This window comes from Mobula birostris, chromosome 4 (genome assembly GCF_030028105.1).
Source record: "Mobula birostris isolate sMobBir1 chromosome 4, sMobBir1.hap1, whole genome shotgun sequence".
Classification (NCBI taxonomy): domain Eukaryota; kingdom Metazoa; phylum Chordata; class Chondrichthyes; order Myliobatiformes; family Myliobatidae; genus Mobula; species Mobula birostris.
Window position 1 is genome coordinate 127838584 of NC_092373.1, and position 23171 is coordinate 127861754.

General features: G+C 40.2%; 1 protein-coding gene across 3 annotated transcripts in view; it reads left to right on the top strand.

The window, feature by feature from the left end:
• Nucleotides 1–23171, top strand: part of hhip (hedgehog interacting protein) — a 133908-nt gene that overhangs the window by 98391 nt on the left and 12346 nt on the right. For all 3 annotated transcript variants that reach the window (XM_072256015.1, XM_072256016.1, XM_072256017.1), the window contains one exon: nucleotides 22195–22343. In XM_072256015.1, the coding sequence (XP_072112116.1) occupies nucleotides 22195–22343 (149 nt within the window). The remainder of the gene's footprint in view (nucleotides 1–22194; nucleotides 22344–23171) is intronic.

Genomic DNA, 23171 nt, shown 5'->3' on the forward strand with positions numbered 1-23171 from the left:
TTAGAATCACTGATCTTCGCCTCAGCCAATCCGTGGCAAGATAAATTAATGCCCCAGCATTTATTAAATCTCTGCCTTTGACATTGTAAGGGTACAGGAGATGAGGAGCAATTTCTTTAGTCAGAGGGTGGTGAGTCGGTGGAATTCGATTCCACAGATTGCTGTGGAAGCCAGGTCCTTGGGTGTATTTAATGCAGAAGGTTCTTGATTAGTCAAGGCATCAAAGGCTACGGGGAGAAAGCAGGAGAGTAGTGTTGAAGGGGAAGTGGATTAGCCATCATGAAATGACAGAGCAGACTCGATAAGACTCCTTTGTCTTATGATTGTATGGACATTACTGAACTTTCAGCATCACTGCTTTTATCCTATGAGCAATTCCGATATCAGACTGGTAAAAGGTGTACTAATGGATTATTTAACGATGGATATCATATATCATGATATTAAAAATGACCATTGTAAGAATATAAACAGGATGTGATTTTGTCAAAGTGAAGTTGGCTTTCGTTGCAAAGACATGAAAGCTGAGCGGTGTCCCTCTGTACTGCAGGACTGAGAAAACTCATCCTCCCTCCTTGTGCTCCCATATTTCAGCATGAATATGAAAGCAATTAAGCATTCATCTTCACAGAATGTCCTCTGGTCATGTGATCACAAGGCAATGATTAGCATAGTCGATCTTCTCTTCAGGGTCATTAGTGTTACCCTTTATCCCTTCAGCTGAAGCCTTTTCATTTATTATGAGGAACAGAATCTACTAGCTCATCTCTCCATAATCTGGATTAGTTTTTCATACTGTCCAATCTTTCACTGGCCTAAAACATCAGGATAAGTGGTAAATGTCACAATCAAGGGTACAGACGTTAAAATACATTAATTATCTTTGTCATTAACTTCATAAGTGAATAATAAGTGAAGGCAAAATAATGTATCAGCAAAATTAATAACCTTTTTAATCATTACGGTATTTCAACCTGAACATTGGCTTAGATATTGAAGAACACTGTTACCGCTACAAACACAGTAACACAGTGTATTTATGGCCATTAAAGTTGTGAATATGTGTGCAATATTTGTTAATGATGACAATGTTACTGTGATCCAAAAGACATTGCTTGTCGGGAGTGGGCCTGGGTGAATAGGTTAATGGTGGAGTTGGTTTCAGTGAGGGGATTGGCATCTCAGACAATAGAGTGTAGGACAGTCTTAAGGAGATGGGAGTGGCCTCACGGTTCATGATTGGAGGAGTTTGGGAGGATTTGGGTGGGCAAAATGATGATATATGATCAGGAGTTGGTGACTGAGAATTGGGGATGTGACCAGGGTTGGGGGTATTGATGATTGGGAACTGAGGTACATTAAGGAGCTGGACATTCACATTTGAGGACAGGGGTTAGTGTCAGGAGTCAGAGGAGTGTTGGTGGTGGGGAATGATCAGAGTTAGGTAAGGATGTCTTTGAGTATCAAGGTGTGTTTGGGCATTGGGGAGGTCTATTCTGTGCAAGTTTTAGGTCGGGATGCAAAGTTAAGTCAGGGGATTTACCTTGAGTAACATTTTGTCACTTAACAATGTTAACTCCAGTTGTTCTTAGGAAAGTACAGCTTAAAGGAATAATGCATATCTTAGAACCTTCCTTTGTTAGTCCCCTGCAGTGATTGGTGTGGCTCTCTGCTATGATAGTGCATCCCATGGCACCTGGAAGGTTACAGCTTGATCAAGCTGGAAGCTTCATCAGCTCCTATCCCGGAAGGGCCCCATGGCACCTGCTGCGAGCCGCAATGCATAGCCATAGCCTGAGATGGCTGGTTGCTGTGTTAATCCAAATGTGAGTGCCAATGCTGACCTGACATCCTGAAGGAGAACAATATTTCCATGCTCTCCAGTTCTGGTGAAATCCTCAGGAGATCAAGGATCTCAAGAGGGCTGTAGACCCCGCCGTCTCCATCACAGGTACAACCCTCCTCCCCGTTGAGGACATCTTCAAAGAGGCAGTACCTCAAGAAGACAGCGTCCATCACTAAGAGCCCATGCTACGTGGCCCAGGCCCTCATCTCGTTGCTACCATCAGGGAGGAGCCTGAAGACCCACACTCAGTAATCGAGAAACTGTTTCTTCCTCTCCACCAGCCGATTTCCGAACAGTCCATGAACCCACAAACACTACCTTGATATTCCATTTTTTTTTGCACTATATAGTTTGGTAATTTATAGTAATTTTATGTTATTACATTGTACTGCTGCCAAAACAAGCAACAAAGTTCATTCAAGTAATCTAAGTCAATGATAATGAATCTGAGTCTAGATTCTTTTCTTAGACAAGCAGACTTAGAGATGCTGTAATCCATCACATCATCCTCCAGAACTGTGTTAGTGCTACTAATTTTGTCACCGAAAACAACCCTGCTGCTGAGGGATTCTGTGTTATCTCAGAGTTAGCTCATTGTATTAGCAGAAGTCAATTTGATAAGGAATAGGGAAATGATGAGGGGGTGTAACATACACCAGAGATTGAGGGCTGACTGTAAAATGTAAAACTTCTGTTACACCCTGTATACTTGACATGGGCCCTGGGTTGTCCATTGCCCGTGTGGTAGAACACCTCATGTCTCAACCTGGTGAGGCTTTAAGCCCAAGAAAGCCCTCTTTCTGCCCGATTCACCAGCCTATTATTTATATTTGATCCTGAAAAATATAGGAGGAAATTCTAGTAGTCTATCAAAAGCATTCCCACCTTTTATTCGCCTAGTCGGCTCCATGTGTGGCAAGAGGAGGTCTCAGCACAGCAGTTGAAGGAAGAATATTTGGGATAAAACTGAGGAGTCGGAACTCTTGCCTAGCCATATCTTTTGAGGCTTGAGTACATCTTTTGTTCCAGACACTGCACCGGCATTCAGAAAGGCCCCTTTTGAGGAGCAGCCACCTCTTGGCATTTCATATATTTCATTTCAAAAGGTGATTTCTCAGAAAGGTGGCATCCATTCTTGAGGACCCCCATTACCCAGGCATAACCTCTTCTCATTACTACTAGCAAGGAGGAGGTACACAAGCTTGAAGAGACACATTCAACGTTTCAGGAACAGCTTCTTCCCCTCTGCCATCACATTTCTGAGTGGACAATGAACCCATAAACACTACCTCAGTATTTTACCCTCTCTTTTTGCACCAATTATTTTTTTTATATACTGCTTATTATAATTTATAGTTTTTATTATTGTGTATTTCAATGTACTGCAGCTGGGAAACGACAGATTTCATAACGTACAATGTCAGTGATATTAAACCTGGTTTTGATTCTGGCTGCACAGGAATTTAATACCTCTGTTCTGATACCTTATTTCACTAGGTTCCCATTGGTAAAGTGAGAGGCATGTTCCCTTCTCTCTCTCGCCTTGCTCCCATTTATGGCAGCCTTATCACTGTCCTGACTTTATGGAAGGTGCCCCGGCAGGTGCTGAAGCACTGAGTGTTTGTATCTGGGGTAAGAACAGGCAGGTGTATGGGAGATCTGTGAAGAAGCATCAGGTTAGAAGCTAGTTGATTACTCTTTTACTTGGCCCCCTTCCTTCCTTTCTAACAGTCTGACTCTCCGCAGCACTCTTGGGTAGAGTTCCGGAGATTCACTGTTCTTAATTTTCTGTGAGATCAGAAGTTTCTTCCTGTCTGAGTCTGGAATGGTTTTCATGTTGTATTGTGATTGCTGGCTGCTCAATGTTTCTCCATAATGTTCCAAAACATGCTGATTATTTTCAGCATTTTCCATTTGTATTACACATAGATAGCCCCTGTTTAGCATCACACATCAAAGTTGCTGGTGAACGCAGCAGGCCAGGCAGCATCTCTAGGAAGCGGTACAGTCGACGTTTCGGGCTGAGACCCGACTGTACCTCTTCCTAGAGGTGCTGCCTGGCCTGCTGCGTTCACCAGCAACCTTGATGTGTGTTGCTTGAATTTCCAGCATCTGCAGAATTCCTCGTGTTTGCCCTGTTTAGCATTTCATCTAAAGGGTGAAAACTGATACTGCAGCACCTCTTGTCTCTCTCCCCCATATTTATTCCTTGAGCCCACCCACTTTCTGTAGCCTGTATCCTTGTTCCACAAAGTAGACATTGTACCACACCTGTAATTTCACCAAGCTCCTCCACCAGTAACCCCTGCCTCAGCAGTTAAGTAGTCTCCAGCATTTCGATTAAGACACTCTTGTTTCTTGTATTTTGTTTTAGTGCAAGGTACCAGACATGAAATCCATGATCACCTGCTTGCTCTGGGTTAATTAGATCCTGGATTGCCCTGGGATCGATAACTTATCCATGCTACTCACGCTCCCGGGGCCAAAAGTAGTAGTTGTGTGAGATACAGTCACAACTGCAGCCTTCTGAAATTATGAAATATTCATCCATTGAATAACTTGTGGAGTAGATCCAAATGCAGTGGTTTCTATTAGAAACACATATCCTGCTGGCTGCTGGAAAAGCAAGGGAAAGAAATGATGCTTTGTCTAGGATACTAAGATCATTATAATAGGTATCTTATAAATGAATGGTAGAGAGCAGGTAGTGTATAACGATAATTACCATGTTACTGCTTCTATTTATGAGATTACCAGTTGTGGCCCTTTTTATATTAAAAATAATTTTAGTGTCTCTTGTCCCTGAATCATTACAGTGAGCTTTTCTTTAAATATTATTCTTTTACTCTTGAATCCTGAAGGTAAGCATCAATGATGCAACACTCAGATTTCATGCTATTTAATCCCAGTTTAATTCACCCAACACCATAGTTTTTGTCCTGAGTATAGTTCAATTCCCCAGCTACAGGAAATAAAATGTAACATTATAAACACCTTCAGCTGTTTCTCAGAATCCACTCAAGAGGCAAATATCATAAAAGTAGTTTTAGTGTGAAGCTGAATGAGCTCCTTGAGAAGTTGAAAAATGCAAGCCCAATTTGTGTGATTTACATTCCCTCAGGGCACAGGTGCTAACATCGGCTAAAATCATCAGTGGAGACATTTGTAATGAACTAGAAGATCCAGCTCTTCCTTCAGGGTACTTTTTTGTCAATTTTTGCAAATTCAATGAAATATTTTGTGGTTTGTGCATTTTTTAAATTCACTAAATGACTTCAAGTCTGTCAAAATACATTTGGAAAATTTTGATAGAAAGACTGCACAAAGCAATATAAGCAAATACAGCCAAAAACAGCAGTGCAGGTTCCAGACGGCTCTTGGATTTTGTGAGCATTTTTCTTAATAAGGATTTTAATGATATGGATTTTGCTTTGTAAGTTTTTTTAATTATTGGTGGAAGTGAGGTATAGAAATAAAAGGAATATATGCAGATTTACTCTTTTTTTAGTGATTTTTTTCAATGTAAAGCATAAAAGCTGCTTCTCAATCAGTTTACATCATTCTGAAGTTCAACCATAAGTTTCTGAGCTACAGTATGTTACTCAGGTGACCTGATGCACATTCTGTTGTCGGGATGCAAGTGACGATGTAGTGTTCCTTCTGGAGTTCTGTACGTGAATTCACACCAAGTTGGCCTGTGGCATCTGTCATTGGGCACTCGTAGAACAAATAGAACTCATGACCACACGTTCCAAGTACACTAATTACTTTCTTTAACAATGGACACCACTGACAATGCTGGCACTTAAGGACGTAATGTTGAGACTTTATAAAGCACTGGTGAGGCCTCACTTACAGTACTGTGAGCAGCTTTGGGCCCCTTAGAAAGGATGTGCTGAAACTGGAGAGAGTTCAAAGGAGGTTCATGTATGTGATTCCAGGATTGAATGGCTTGTCATATGAAGAGCATTCGATGATTCTGGGCCTGTACTCACTCAAGTTCAGAAGAACAAGGGGTGACACAATTGAAACCTGTCAAATGGTGAAAGGCCTTGATAGAGTGGATGTGAAGAGGATGTTTCCTATGATGGGAGAATCTAAGACCAAAGGACACAGCCTCAGAATAGATGAGGAGGAAGTTCTTTAGCTCGAGAGTGGTGAATCTGTGAAATTCTTTGTGGAGGCCAAGTCTTTATGTATATTTAAGGCAGAGGCTGATAGATTCTTGACTGGTCAGGGCATGAAGGGATACGGAGAGAAGGCAGGAGATAGGGGCTGAGAGGAAAATTGGATCGGCCATGACGAAATGGCGGAGCAGACTCACTGGGCCAAGTGGCCTAGTTCTGCTCCTATATCTAATAATTTTAGGATCTTATTGTCCATCTCTAACCGAGAAGTCAGCTAACAGTTGCAAGGGCCAGGGCCACATGCAGGCCATAACAGATAAAGATGACAAATTCCTCTTTTGAATGCCATACCCCTATTGATACTGCCTATTCCAATTGTTATTATTTCCCAAGTACCAGCCTCCATTGCCCCTACCGTCAAATCTGATTGGGCTTCCATCTGCTGGTGGATCATTAATCTGAGGTGCAAAGGGACTTTGGAGCCCTAGTGCAGGATTAACTTGCAGGTTGAGTCAGTGGTAAGGAAGATAAATGCAACGTTAGCATTCATTTCAAGAGGACTGGAATAGAAAATCAAGGATGGGGTGCTGAGGCTTTATAAGGCATTGGTCAGAACACATTTGGAGTACTGTGAGCAGTTTTGGGCCCCATATCTAAGGGAGAATATGCTGGTGTTGGAGAGGGCCCAGAGGTGGTTTATGAGAATGATCCTGGGGTTGAAAGGGTTTTTTGATAGCTTTGAGCCTGTACTTGCTGGAGTTTAGAAGAATGAGGAAGGGTCTCATTGAGAAGTACTGATATTGAAAGGTTGGACAGGACATGAAGATGATGATTCCAGTGGTGCAAGAGTCCAGTTCTAGAGGGCATAGCCTCAGGATAAAAGGATAACCCTTTTAAAGAGATGAGGAGGAATTTCTTTAGCCAAAGGGTGCTGAATCTGTGGAATTCATTGCCACCGATGGCTGTGGAGGCCAAGTCATTGGGTACGCTTAAAGTAGAGATTGATAGGTTCTTGATTAGTAAAGCTTACAGGGAGAGGGCAGATGAATGGGGTTGAAAGGGTTAATAAGTCAGCCATGATGGAATGGTGGATCAGACTCAATGGACCAAATGGCCTATGTCTTTTGATCTTATGGTCTAATGAAACTGTGGAATTCATTGCCACAGATGACTGTGGAAGCCAAGTCAATGAGTATATTGAAAGAAGAGGTTGACAGGCTCTTGGTTAGTAAGGGTGTCAAAGGTTATGGAGAAAAGGCAGGAGAATAAAGCAGCATGATTGAATTGCGGACGGACTCGATGGGCTAAATGGCCTAATTCTGCTCCTACTTCTTACAGTGTGGCATGGCTTACAGTTATATTCATAACAAATGAGGCATAGTGACTAATTTTTCACATAGGAAATCGTGTATGTGACTTCATCTTCATGCAATGACCTCTTGTAAGACTTGTTCAATTAGCATCTGTAGCTTCTTACGTTATCTTGCATTGGATAGTAGATCATGAAGGTGAAAAGGTCTCAGTCTGTTTCACCTCTGTCTTTGTGGTTGGGAGAAGTGGCGTGAAGAAACCAGCAATGACCAACAGACACTGTACTGTGATAGTAGCCAATATTCAAAGGGAACCTGAATAATTGCCATTTAAAAAGAGTGGATATACAGCAAATTGGCGCCACACAGTTGACCCATACTGCTTGTTTGCAGGGCCACAGGGGAGCAAATTCCTTACTGTATTTAAAGGGCATGCTATGCAAATGCAAGTTACTTAGAAATATCGAGTTAGCATCTGTCTAAAATGCCACAGAATGGAATTTGCTTGAACCTAAAAGTTAATATATTAAAAATGGTATAAAGGCTGAACTACGCCCTAGGAAGTTTACGTGGTTCCTTTTCTCATCGGACAGACGTAAGTAATTGGCACCATTCTGTCAATAATCGTTGTAATGCAGATTTTGCATATTTCCAAATAAAAAGTGCAACTCCTGGAAAACCATAGGTAATGTTTAATGAAGAAATCTTAAATCCTCAGCATCAATGGGGTTACAAGTACACACAATTTCAAGCAGAATTCCAAACTTATTTAAATAATCACCTGCTGTATCGAAAGCTCTTAAAGCAAAAATCCTCAAATAAAACCACCACTTTAATGAATGCTTCAATTTACCATTTTATTTATTTCTCCTGTGAAGATCTTCATTTATCATCTAAGTTTTTATGTGGTTTTTTCAGTTTCATCATAGGATGATTGCCAAACATGCTGTAAGCTGGACATTAATTGACATCGTTGCCATGCAATTAGAAGGCACCAGGGACAGGGAATATCATGCATTGAATGATTCTATTTTCACAGTATGTGCATGTGGAAGTGCTAGTGACGTTGTTTAATTGACATTGTACATCAGATCAGTCACATGAAAGACATGTGCTGTGCCATTGAAAATCTAGGCCAGACTCTTCTGTTTTGAATCCTTAAATTCTACAGCAATACAGAAAATGATTACTCCTACAAATTTATGATTTGTGTTCTGTTGGACATTATTAATTTAATTTCCCAGATTTCTACAGTGTAAGAGCACATAAGTGAAATGACTAAATATGCACTGGTAAACTAAAGACTTTTTTCTGTGGGCATGCTTCTGAAAGCAGGAGATCTGTTTCTCTTGTGTTAATAGTTTCAAATCAGCACATTTACAATCGAGAAAACTTGAGCAGACAGAGAACAGAGGCAATTACCTGCTCCCTGTGTCAAGAATCTTTAATGCCAACCTGAGGGCTTAACATATGATCCAAAAATTGGTATCGCTCTCAGTACTGAAGTATGAGGCGGGATTATGTATGCAGGTATTAGGACTGAAATCTGAACACATTCCGTTACACATCAGTGGCAAGACCATACCATTGGCACTTGCTTGTCTCATTAAGACAAGTTAATGTATGGTACTAAATGTTTATTATCAAACATCAGAACCTCTGTTTTCCTTAACTAGTCTCATTAGCAAATGTGTTTGGAAGCTGGAAACTCCTGTTATTTTATCCAAGATCCTGGTTATTTAAAACACATGGGTTTATTGCTCCATTACAAAGATAATTTGCATCGTTGAATAATATCAGTCACAGTAAATGGCACAACACGGTAGCGTAGTAGTTAGCAAGACGCTTTCACATTACTGCCTGTAAGGAGTTTGTACATTCTCCCCATGACCATATGGGTTTCCTCTGGGTGCTCCAGTTCCCTCCACATTCCAAAGACCTACCAGTTGGTAAGTTAATTGGTTATTGTAAATTGTCCTGGGATTAAATCAGGGGTTACTGGGCAGTGCGGCTCAAAGGGCTGGAAAGGCACTGTATAATTATGATAAATAAAGCAAATCCAACTATCAGCCCCATTATCTTGCAATGTTTGCAGCTTTTTTAATTTACAGGAATATCTCATTACAATAATATTACTAAACAACTATTTGCAAATAATTGGAGCTTTTATAATAAGGAAATTGGATAAACTAACTCTGTTCACACTGTGTTTCAGTGGTCATACTCTTGCCTCTGATGTGGAAGCGAATACGTTCAGATTCCACTCCTGAGACCTGAACATCTAATCCTGTCTCATACTTCAGTACTGAGAGAGATACCATTTTTGAACGCTATGTTAAGCCCTCAGGTTGGCATTAAAGATTCTATAGCATCAATTGAACAATTAATCTCAGAGGAAATATCTTCAGTATCTCATTGCTGCTTTTGGAACCTTGCTCTGTGAAAAGTTAGCTGCAGTATTTTTCACATGACACAATTGACATTACACTTCAATGCACTATGCAATCATTTGAAACACCCCAAAGACAAGAAAGGGACTACATTAGTGCAATTTGTTTATTTAAAATAAATTAGTTTTCACCTTTACCATAATGACCTAGAGAGGTATTTATTGGAAAATACTAGAATACATTTAAAACTCTAAAGGGGTACAAAAAAAGTTTTACATGTTTCCACTCTGCGTGGAATGTCATCATAAATAAATATCTTATTGTATGTATGTGTACAAAAGGAGAAACCATACCAAAATAATTAGAAAAAAATTTTAAAAGCTGCAGATGCTGGAAAGCCAAAACAAAAAATTAAAATCATAGAATATCATAGAAATCTACAGCACATCACAGGCCCTTCGGCCCACAGTGTTGTGCTAACCATGTAACCTACTCTAGAAACTGCCTACAATTACCCTACTGCACAGCCCTCTATTTTTCTAGGCTCCATGTACCTATCCAAGAACCTCTTAGAAGACTGGAATGTATCCAATGCTAGAAATACTCAGCACGTCATTCTGCATCTGTCAGTGACCCTTCATCAGAATATAACACAAAATAATTAGTGTTTATTGCAAGATTCTGGAAAAATCTCAAACAAGTATGACCAAGTGATGCAGAGCCTCTTAATTCTTGGATTTATATAGAACCAAGCAGCAAATGTTTCCCAATGAATTATATTGTGATCTGCGTCCTGTCTCATACCTTCATCTTAGCACTAACTGTTAGGCTAGTTCAACAGTGCCTCAGTTTTTTAAAATTTCACATGCATGTTTTCAAGTGTCTCCATGATCTTGCCCCTCCACAGCTCTATAACCTGTTCTGTAAACAGCTCTAACTTATCCCGCACTCACTTCTGGCAACATGCTTAAAGTTTGCAATTCCCTCCTGAAACCACTTGGCCTCTGTACCTCTTGCCTCCCATATCGCACTCCTTAAAACCACCTCTGTCCAACCTTCTGGTCACCCGAGCCCTCTTGTTGAATTTTATTTGCTGCTACACCCATGAAGCACTTTGGGACATTTCTACATTAAAGGTGCATTATTACTGTAAATGCATGGTGAGGTGTAAACCACTTCCATCAAGGTATAGTAATCAAGAAATTAGTGGTTAATAAGACAGTGTTTTGATACGAGGGAATTGTGAATCACATTAGAATCAGGGTTGCAAACCAGCTAAACATTATAGCTTCCCTCTAGCATTGCTACTAAGTCAGATAGCAAACACATCTTTACAAATTAGATAAAGTGATTTGGTTCCTTGGACTGTGTGAATAGTTTTGTACATACAGTATTGTATCTGATTTCAAGAGACTGGCTTGTCTGACCTTGATTTTGTGCTCATTTTGCCCAAGCTAGCAGGGTGGTCTGGAAACTGAAGTATCTTGAAGGCTGCCATGGGATCTCACATTGCACAATACTGATCCTTGTAATAGGTTACAGTGGCAATGAGATGAGCATAATGTGCTGCACGGGCTGAATCCAAGGCAGCTTACTCAGTTCCTCTTCCCCTTTGTTGATTACTAGTTGGAGCGATCACATTTATTTCCATCTTATAGTTATTAATTCAGTATATATTCTATTGCCAGTAATATTTTAAAATATATTATGTTTTGTATAGCATTTGGCTATTTCCTCGTGAATTGATGTAATTCTTTGTAAGGAATGACGTACTAAAATTAGCACTGTGTTATGTTGAACTTAGCCAGTGAGCATAACATTGCCACAGATTGCTTATCTCAATTACCCAGCCACACGCAGAAACCATTCCCTTAAGAGCTTTAATAATAATTTGTGTGCATTTCAACTTTCCAAACACTTAAACTAACTTTAGAGAATGGTAGTAAATTCTTGCCCTCTCCTGTGATAGATGTTACATTGATAAATTCCCACAGTGACTGTTGACCCAGCTGTTTGGTCAAGTGCTCGTACAGCAGGTGTTGTTTTCATGGCCACCCTGATAGTAATACAAACTGTTTAGTAGTTGTGCTGACCTCTGAGCTATTACCATCAATGCAAGCCAGAGTAGGTATCATTTTTCCAAAGTGACATAGCTGTTAAAGGCTGTGGGCTAGGAGATGCCAGGACAGTATTAATCTCCTGCAAGTTTCAAGCACAATGTTCTGACACCAGAAATCATGCATTCATGCATTACTATTTTAATTTCCTTTTGGTACAGAAATCCAACAGAGAAAAATATCCCTGGTTATTTTTACAAAGGAAAAAACTTTTTCCACTGCCTTGCTTAAAAACGATGAATGTTAGTGTAATTCTTCAAATTACTTGCAATGATTTTCCTCTGCTGATTTTGGGCACTGATTCAATATTTTCTCTGTAAATAGTTAATGATTGATACAGCTCCCACAGTTGTACAAATGGACGACAAAGTTGGTGGGGTGCTCAAACTGGGTGGTACAGTTGGTTAATTATTAACCTTCCAACTTTATGTTTGTATCCAGCCTCCACTGATTGGATGAACATCATCTGTGAATTAAGCTAACAGAGTAAATTCTTCACCGGTGGACTTGAAGAACAAAGATTCACTAATTGGAAATATACTTCCAATTTCTGGGTCTGCTCTAGGCAGTCTTAAGTCCAGGAATATTGGTCATTCCGTGAAAAACCAAGCAACTTGCATTCAGGAATGTGCACACAACAATATCAAATTGTATAATGCTACAACCTAAGGCTTGAAACAGAAGTTGGGATGATAGAGAGAAGGAAAAGGTTGGTGGGTAGGGGGCAAAACAATTAACAAGAACTAGAGAAATACTTTAGAAGTCAGGTAAACGACACCTATTAACCAGTACAACCAAGACATAGAAACACTTGTTTGTTTTTAGTTTAAAACTTCAAAGAAACAAATGTGAAAGAAGAATAAAAACATTTTTAAAGCATTGAGAGACTTAAATGAACTATTCGTTAGATATATTTGAAATTTTTTTGAAGGATTAAAAAAAAGTCGACAAGGATTTCAGTTGTATTATTCAGAGGGTTTGGAGATTTATCAATCTCACTTAGAACAAAATAAGACAATGGCTATTTGTGGGTTATTTTATGAAACCTTTTTTTCCACTTGGGACACCCTTTTGACCTGACTATTTCCATATTGGACCAGGCTTGATAACACTATTCAAAATGCATTTCTCTTTACCTACCTTCCATAACTCTACCCCCTGTTTTAATAACGAAGCCCAAGCCTCAATAATCCAAATCCCTCAAATGTTGGCCGTGACCTTCAATCTGCTCATCCTCTGCCACAGACTTTATTGCAGTGGAACTGGTTTCTTCTTCCCAAACCTTGACTAAGCTTCAGACAAACAGTTAGGGGTCTAATCTTTATTTTCCCTCACTATGCAACTTACACTCTCCAAACTGCAGTGTAGGTCTGACTGATGGGCCAGATGTACTCAGCCTCACTGTCATTTCCTAGGAGGAATGTTCATAGTGGGGGCTCACAACGAAAACAGATATCAGTGCCCTGAGGCAGTACTTATCAAGCATAGCATAAAGGTAATTTTACATTCAGATGCCTAACTCACACAGTTTTTCCCTTCCATTCAAAATAAGAGACGAAAACAACCCAAGCATCTTCTAACTTTTGCAGGATTCTTCAAATCCAGAAATTAAGCAGAGCACGTTTTGCCCAAAATTACTACTCCATTAGAAATTCAACATCAGTTGCCACCAAGCAATAAATTACCTTTGTTTACCCATGCATGGAAATACTGCAGTTCTGGTAGTTATTTGATTAATGTCAATAGAGTTATCAACATTTCCCTGAAAAAAATGAGCCAGTGTTTTCAATTCACCTACTGACACATCCGATCGACAGATGACACAATAGCCACTGCTCTACATACCGTCCTTAAACATCTGGAGAAGAAGGATGGTTATTTGAGAATGCTGTTCTTGGACTACAGTTCAGTATTCAACACCATAGTTCCATCCAGGCTCGACAAGAAGCTTCGAGACCTCGGCCTTGACCCTGTCTTGTACAGCTGGATCCTGGACTTCCTGTCAGATCGCCAGCAGGTTGTAAGAGTGGGTTCCCTCACCTCTAACCCTCTGACTCTCAATACAGGAGCCCCTCAGGGCTGCGTACGGAGTCCCCTCCTTTACTCTCTGTATACCCATGACTGCATGGCCACCCACAACTCCAATCTGCTAATTAAATTTGCCGATAATACTACATTGATTGGCCTTAGAACCATAGAAACTACAGCACAGAAACAGGCCCTTTGGCCCTTCTTGGCTGTGCCGAACCATTTTCTGCCTAGTCCCACTGACCTGCACACGGACCATATCCCTCCATACAGCTCCCATCCATGTATCTGTCCAATTTATTCTTAAATGTTAAAAAAGAACCCGCATTTACCACCTCGTCTGGCAGCTCATTCCATACTCCCACCACTCTCTGTGTGAAGAAGCCCCCCCTAATGTTCCCTTTAAACTTTTCCCCCCTCACCCTTAACCCATGTCCTCTGGTTTTTTTCTCCCCTTGCCTCAGTGGAAAAAGCCTGCTTGCATTCACTCTATCTATACCCATCATAATTTTATATACCTCTATCAAATCTCCCCTCATTCTTCTACGCTCCAGGGAATAAAGTCCTAACCTATTCAACCTTTCTCTGTAACTGAGTTTCTCAAGTCCCAGCAACATCCTTGTAAACCTTCTCTGCACTCTTTCAACCTTATTTATGTCCTTCCTGTAACTTGGTGACCAAAACTGAACACAATACTCCAGATTCGGCCTCACCAATGCCTTATACAACCTCATCATAACATTCCAGGTCTTATACTCAATACTTCGATTAATAAAGGCCAATGTACCAAAAGCTCTCTTTACGACCCTATCTACCTGTGACGACACTTTTAGGGAATTTTGTATCTGTATTCCCAGATCCCTCTGTTCCACTGCACTCCTCAGTGCCTTACCATTAACCCTGTATGTTCTACCTTGGTTTGTCCTTCCAACATGCAATACCTCACACTTGTCAGTATTAAACTCCATCTGCCATTTTTCAGCCCATTTTTCCAGCTGGTCCAAGTCCCTCTGCAGGCTCTGAAACCCTTCCTCACTGTCTACTACACCTCCAATCTTTGTATCATCAGCAAACTTGCTGATCCAATTTACCACATTATCTCAAACAATAACAAGGTGGCCTACAGGGAAGAAGTCACTCTCTGACACAGTGGTGTCAAGAAAACAACCTCTCCCTCAATGTCGCAAAAACAAAGGAGCTGGTTGTGGATTACAGGAGGAATGGAAACGAGCTAACCCCTATTGACATCAATGGATCTGGGGTCGAGAGGGTAAACAGCTTCAATTTCCTTCACCGAGGACCTCACGTGGTCTGTACACACCAGCTGTGTGGTGAAAAAGGCCTCTTTCACTTCAAACAGTTGAGGAAGTTTGGAATGGGCCTCCAAATCCTAAGAACCTTCTACAGGGACACAATTGAGAGCATCCTGACTGGCTGCATCACTGCCTGGTATGGGAACTGTACCTCCCTTAATCGCAGGACTCTGCAGAGAGTGATGCAGACAGCCCAGCGCATCTGTAGTTGTGAACTTCCCATGATTTAGGACAATTACAAAGACAAGTTTGTAAAAAGGACTGGTAGGATCATTGGAGACCCGAGTCACTCCAACCACAATCTATTCCAGCTGTTACCATCTGGGAAACGGTACTGCAGCATAAAAGCCAGGACCAACAGGCTTCGGGACAGCTTCTCTTAACCCACGTTGATTTGAATATACTCTATATTACATTGACTTCTGTTTATTATAAATGATTATAAATTGCTATGATTGCACATTTAAACGGAGACGTAACATAAAGATTTTTACCCCTCATGTATGTGAAGGATGTAAGAAATAAAGTCAATAGATCCTTGCCCCATTTATCAGAATGTGTACTGAAATAGTGAGAAGTAGCAATGAAAAAAATAATGAATTGTTTTAAAACAAACTTTTTTTAAAAATACCTTGCTTTCATTGATGTGTATAATAGAAGAAACTAGTTTTAATATCAATATAAAATCAGAACATATTGATTTTAACTGAGATGGCACAATGGGCATTCATTGCAATTGCTTGAAATAGATTCTGAAGTTCCATTAATGGTCTGCACTAACCTTTGTACATATCTTTTATGCCTGCAGTCTATGGATATTTGTAAAGATACAGAAGAAACATGACATTTATTAACAGAGTAGCTTCTAAAGTAAAATGTAGAATTTCACATTAATTACTTTGCAACAAAATGATGGCTGATGGATGGGGAAAACTCAAGATTTCTATGAACACGTCTGCTTATTTTTTAACAAGGACTGTCTGGCAGACTCTGAAAGGTTCTTTTCAGCAAATATGAAGTTCTTAAGTTAGAAATTATGTAAATGTGTGTACTCATTGGATGGACGGGCATGTAACATTTTCATACAAATTACCTTTTATATATAAAAATATATGCTATCTATAAGCTGTCAAATATATAAATCAATATTTTTCAATTGTATTACAGAAAAAGTTCAAAATGTTTAGTAGGTCAAGAAACATCTATGGAGATAGAAACTATTCTTTAGAAATCGGAGCTATTTCTGTACATTTTTCATGTGCAGATAACATAAAGGCAATTTTACCTGGGTTAGACCGCATTAGCGATTATTTTGGGTCAAAATTGTCTGGGTGGTGGGGGGGGGGGGGGAGGAGGAATTCCACACATGGTTCTGCTTCACCGAATGACTTCTTGCTCAATTTTGTCTGTGCACCTAATGAAACTGAGTTGTACATTGCATGTTTTCTGCTGTGCTAACATAAATTGGATATTTAGGTGCAATGTATAATACATGTTGAACACTCACAGATCGACAGTGATGCAGTTCTCCTTGCTGTTCCCAGCCCTTTGTACAAACTCATCAGAGCTGCGTACTGTGATCACTGCATCCTTGTAATCGCGCACGTCACAGTACCATGGGGCCATTTGTGGCACAGGGCTCAGTTGAAGAAGGGCATCACATGGGCGAGTCAGATCTTCCTGGGTGTTTTCCCTCTTAGTGGGAGCCTTTTATGCAGCACTTCCATGGCTGCTGGAGATGGAGAACCTTTTTTAGGTTTGATGATCTCCACACTGTTCAACAAGCATTTCATGCAGCTCCCCAACAAGAACCATAGGTTCCTTTAACTCATGATCCTGCAACCTTACATGCAAGGCATTTGTTTATATCTCCACATATGCTGCCTAAACGTTGGCTGAGGTTGGTGCGTCTGAAACAACTCCCAGGCTAGACTAATATTTTAGTCGTGGCAATTCATCGAGAAAATGTGAGATCCACAGATCTCCATTCCTCTTCAAAATAAAACTAGCATTTTCACCTACTCCTTCAAATGAAAAATACTATCTACAGCTCTGTTCAACTTGCTTGATAAATATTGAAAACCAAAGGCTCAATCTTTGGTTACCACATGCACTCAAATGCTTCATTACTGGCTATTTACCTCAGGTTTTCCAACCCCAAACCTTAGGAAGATCCATTCAGATCCTATTTCACATCAGCAGCTTCTGCTCTATCACCATTGCATTCCCTCCATAAATCCATGATTCTGATAAGCTGTTAATCTAATGTTTTATGAGATACCCTTCCAGTTCCCACTCTATATAAACATCAGCTTATCCAAAAGGCTCTTCTATATCTTATCCTACAAAATAAACCCAGTTATTCATCTCCCGTGCATTTAGAAGCTTCCATTTTACCTTTTCCAATGACGTAAAATCCCTTGTTATTTTATAAATAGCCTCAGCCCTTCCACTGCACCACTTCAAGCCGGAAACCTCCGCCAAACATTCTATCCTTCTATATTTGACCACTGACAGAATGCCACCTCCTTTAGTCCTTTGTTAATGAGACTGGGACTTGGTAGAGCACTTGACTTGGCAAGTAATGGGAAATTGAGCAGTATAACTAATAACATGGAGACCTACTTTAAATTAAAAAGAAGAAGTAAAGAGACTTACAGAGTGCGCAGACATAGCAAATGAAAAATAATATAAGTATTCAGTAGGTTTTCTCTGAAGGCAAGGAACTAAATTGGGTAGAAGTGCAAAGGGAACTGAGGATATTAGTGCTGAATTTCTTAAAGTACAAATCTATATTGTAAAATGCTAGAGTATGCAACAACATTACTCATTTTTATAGCCACCAGAAAATCTGCAGATGCTGGAAATCCAAAGCAACGTGCACAAAATGCTGGAGGAACTCAGCAGGTCAGGCAGCACCTATTGGCAATTAGTACTTAATCGCCTTTTCAGGCTGAAACCATTCTTCCGGATTGAGAAGGAGGTGGGAAAATGCCAGAACTAAAAGGTGGGAAAGGTCCAGGGCTGGAGAAGGTGAGGATAAGACAAGTAAAAGGTCAGAATGGGGACTAGAGGATGGAGGGAGGGGTGGCCAGGTTCCTATTGGCCAAATATTTGAATTCCCAGTCCCATTCCCGTCCCAACATGTCGGTCCACGGTCTTCTCTTGTGCCAAGATGAGGCTCCCCTGAGAGAGGAAGAGCCACACCTTATATTCCATCTGAGTACTCTCCAACCTGATGGCATGAATATCAATTTCTCCTTCCTGTAACCAAGTTCTCCACCCCCCGCCACTTCATCTATTCCCCACTCTTACTTTTTCTCAACTGCATATTAATTCCCCTGGGCCCACTCCTCCTTCTCTTTCTCCTGTGCTCCACTCTCCTCACCTATCAGATTCCTTCCCCTCCAGCCCATGACTTTTCCCACCCACGTGGCTTCATCTAGCCTCTTTTTCCTCCTCCCACCTTTTTATTCTGGCATCTTCCCCCTTCCTTCTCAGTTCTGAAGAAGGGTCTCGGCCCAAAACGTCAACTGTTAACTGTTTTCCATAAATGCTACCTGGCCTGCTGAGTTCATACAGCATTTTGCGTGTGTTGCTTTGTTTTGTTTATCACGGATTAGAATGCAAAAGCAGGCCAACAATTTTAAGCTGATATGGAACTGTGGTTGGACCACACAAAGCATTGCAAGGAGTTCTAATCTCTACGCACTGGAGAAAATGCAACTAATATTGTAATAGAACTAAAAGTCAGGTTGAAGCTATTTTTGTAAAGGAAAACCGAAAGAGACCTGAAAGAAATATTCAAACTAAAATGTTTAAGTGTTTGCTGGCATGAATATAAAGAAACTGTTTTCACTTTCTGAAAAAGAACAGAGATATAAAATACTCACTAACTTGTCAGATTTAGAAAAAGGGGGTGTGCAACAATTTCATTTTAACCATTTTTGGAGGGTAGAAATGTCGAATACCAGAGGGCATGCATTGAGGTTGAGGGGGGTAGGTTCAACGAGGATGTGAGGGGTAGGTTTTTCACTCAGAGAGTGGTGGATGCCTGGAATGTGCTGCCTGGTGTGGTGGTAGAGGTGAATACAGTAGAGACTTTTAAGAGACGTTTAGGTAGGCACATGAATATGAGGAAGATGGACGGATATGGACATTGTGTAGATAGGAGGAATTTGTTTATAGGGGCTCTGATTTACTTTTTACCTGGTTCAGCACAACATTGTGGGCCCAAGGGCCTGTTCCTGTAATGTACTCTTCTACGTTCTATATGAGCGTCAACACAGGTTCCTAACACGCTTGTTAATTATTGCAGAGATGGGGTGCATTGCTCCTGTTTACCACTTTGTTCTGTGGTTCATCTACCAAACACCTCTCAACTCCCATCCTGATTAGGAGAAACTTTAGAGTGATGGGAATATGAAACTTGATTGTTCAGCTTGTCCGACATACTCTGTAAACCAAATAAAGATCAGTCGATATTTAAACATTAAAATAAATCAAAACAAACTCTCCCACATGAGTATATTGTTCAGTAGCTGCAAAGCTTGGGCATGCCAAATGATTAAATTTGTTTGTGTTATTTGTAAGGGTTAATACAGGGCACTGCAATGGTCATTTAAACTAAAACTTTTACTTGTAGATAGTTGTCAATCTTTGTTTTTGATATTGGTAGATAGGAAAGCACAAAGCAGAAAGAAAGACATTTTCTTGCACAGGGACAAAAAGTAACGATCTTGCAAAACTTACAATAGAAGTTACTTTCTGTAACTTTAAAATTATGATAGCGTCAGAATCAGGTTTATTACCACTGACATATTTTGTGAAATTTGTTGTTTTTTGGCAGCAGTAAAGTGCAGTACATAAAAATACTGCAACTTAAAATAAGAAATATAAAAAATAATTGGGAAGGGAAAAAGTGTTCTAAAATATTGAGTCAGCATCTTCAGGCACCAGTACCTCCTCCCTGATGGTAGTAATGAGAAAAGGGCGTGTCTTGTATGATGGAGATCCTTAATAATGGATGCTGCCTTTTTAATGCATCACTGTTGAAGATGACCTTGGTAGTGCCCATGATGGGGCTGGCTGAGTTTACAAACCTCTGCAGCTTTTTCTGATTCCATGTACTGATACCTCCATACCAGACAGTGATGCAACCAGCTGGATTTCTCGTTCTCATGTCATTCATTTGCCACTTGTTAAAAATGTTTTGAAAATACATGTTCTGCACATTGATGTAAAATATATTCCTCTGAAATCTTGTATAATTCCTTGTATTCATCCCAACCAGATTTCCCTCTTTGTCCAATTTAAGGGCCTACTGTACCTTTTAGCATTATCATTGCTAAAAAGGCCAATGCCAGTCCACTTACATCAGGAGTCCATCAGTTTGTTTAAGCTTCTGTTTTGAGAACATATTCATTTTTACACTACAATATATTTGTGCATTGTGAATTTCCATTGTACAATACCTTTGTTCTTATTGCTGCATAATGCCATCACGTTACATCATCAATTTGTTATGTAAAGTCTACTTCTTTCCATCTGACTTATTGAATTTATATTGTAAAACCATAGTGTATAAAATTATGCCAGAGAAGTGAAAATGTATTTGAAATAAAACAAATAATCTTCTGTTAGAACAGCAGACAAAATAATATTCCAGATTTTGCACAGAGACCTGTTTTATATATATATTTTTTTTTTGAATTCTTAAGTATACTGATAGTTAACTGATGGTTTTCCAACTGTATTTTGTTACTGGACTCCTCAAATATTTATTTTTTGGAACCCAAAATCGTACAAAATTGCCCACCACTTACAGAGGGAAAACTATTCAAATTGCTTGTGTCCGATAAATTTAGCACAGGTAGTTCTGTTGTATTGGTTCCAACGGAAATTATTGCAAGGGTCTAAGATTGTAAATAAGTACTGTTAGTTATTTTTAATTGCTGGACTTTTTTTGTTTTATTTTAACCATTTTAATCATGTTCAACGTTTTAATGATTTGAGTATTATTTAGTAGATTGTCAGTCTAGGGGTATGCCTTAGCTGGTTGTTGTAAGTTTCTTTCAACTGTTTTGTGGTGGGACTAATTCTGGCCCCTCATGGATTGCCATTTAGACCATGGATAACCACTTATCTCTAAGGACTGGGTTCTTGCAAGTTGCGATTGGGGAAACACACAAGATAAGGGGAATAGAACATAGAAACAAAGACATCTAGAGCACATTACAGGCCCTTTGGCCCACAATGTGTCGACCATGTAGCCTACTCTAGAAACTGCCTAGAATTACCCTACCACATAGCCCTCTATTTTTCAATACTCCATGTACCTAAGAGAGATGCTGTTGTATCCGCCTCTACCACTGTTGCCAGCAGTGCATTCCATGCACTCACCAATCTGTGTGAAAATCTTGCCCCTGACATCCCCTCCGTAGCTACTTCCAAACACCTTAAAACCATGCCCCCTCGTGTTAGCCATTTCAGCCCTGGGAAAAAGCCTCTGGCTATCCGCACGATCAATGCCTTTCATTATCATCATTGTGTTTCATAAGTGAACTGTGAGCCCTGATGATTCAACAAAACCTGCAAATTCTGAATCATTGTCAAATAGGCACTGTGTGGTCACTTGTGATTGTTCCATCATTGAAATAAAAGACTGTATTAAAAGATAGTGATGGAATTGGTTCTGATAATATGTGTGGAGGCACAGGCACAATCCTGACCTGTGCACATGCTCCATTTGATCACGTGGATACCTTCCAGGGACTCTTTGTCTTCCTCCCATATCCCAACGTCATGTGGGTCGGTGGGTCAGTTAGCCACTGTAAATATTCCCCCCACTTGTGTAGGTGTGTGATGAAATCTAGAGGCGATATGGGGGTCTAAGAATTGTATTTGTCTGAATAGGTGGTTGGCATGGACTTAGTGGGCCAAAGGGCCAGTTTCTGTGTGTATCTCTCTATCGCCCTGTGACTCTACAAGCCAGCAGAGATCTTACATAACCCACTTCTCAACCAAATAACATAACATTTCTTATTTCTTTATCTCAAAATAGACCTTTGGTTCCTGAAGAATGTAAGAAATCAGTGTTGCCTCCACAACCATTGGCATCGGAGTGCTCACATCTGTGTAGAAATGGACACTGCACACCAACAGGAGTATGCTGCTGTAATCCAGGCTGGGAGGGAAAGTTCTGCAGAGAGGGTAGGTAGCTTTTGTCTTATTTGTAAGGAAACCAGTTGTAATTATAAAACAAATACTTTCTGTGACATTGACCAATACTATAAAGCAATACTTATTGTTGAGTAGTCAAGAATTAAATGCCTTCTATGAAAATAACACTTTTTTTTTAGATCTTCCTTGGAAATTCTGAGAACTTAACTATGAAAGAAGGCTGCATCTGTGGCCGTTAATTTCAAAGGCCGTTAATAATAATTGAAGGCTACTGCTAAAAACCATGCCATGGAGAGAAATGATTCTTTGTTGCTTTGAGAAGTGTCTGATCAATATTGAAACCATATAGAAATGTTAGGAGGTGGTGTCACCTACGTTTTTTTCCCCAGAGGTATGAAACATAAAATGAGTATGCAGTTCAGTTTTGTTCTAAGCAACACTTTCAGTACGCTGGATGAACTCAGCAGGTCGGGCAACATCAGTTAGAAACCATGAGTTGACGTTTCGGGCCGGAACCCTTCTTCAGGACTGAAGAATGAAAGATGGGGAAGGATTTGAAGAATGCTTGTAGCTTCAGTTGAAAGACCAGTAATTTGAAAGACAAAGGGATGGGGGAGGGGAAGCATTGGCGTCATAGCCCTGAAAACAATGGGTAGTAGAAGAAGGAGGTGGAACCATGAGGGAGCTGGGGGAGGGCGTAGAGTGAAATAGGGATAGAGGAAGGGAGGGGGAGGGAATTACCGGAAGTTGGAGAATTCTATGTTCATACCAAGGGTCTGGAGACTACCTAGACGGTATATGAGGTGTTGCTCCTCCAACCTGAGTTTAGCCTCATCATGGCAGTAGAGGAGGCCATGT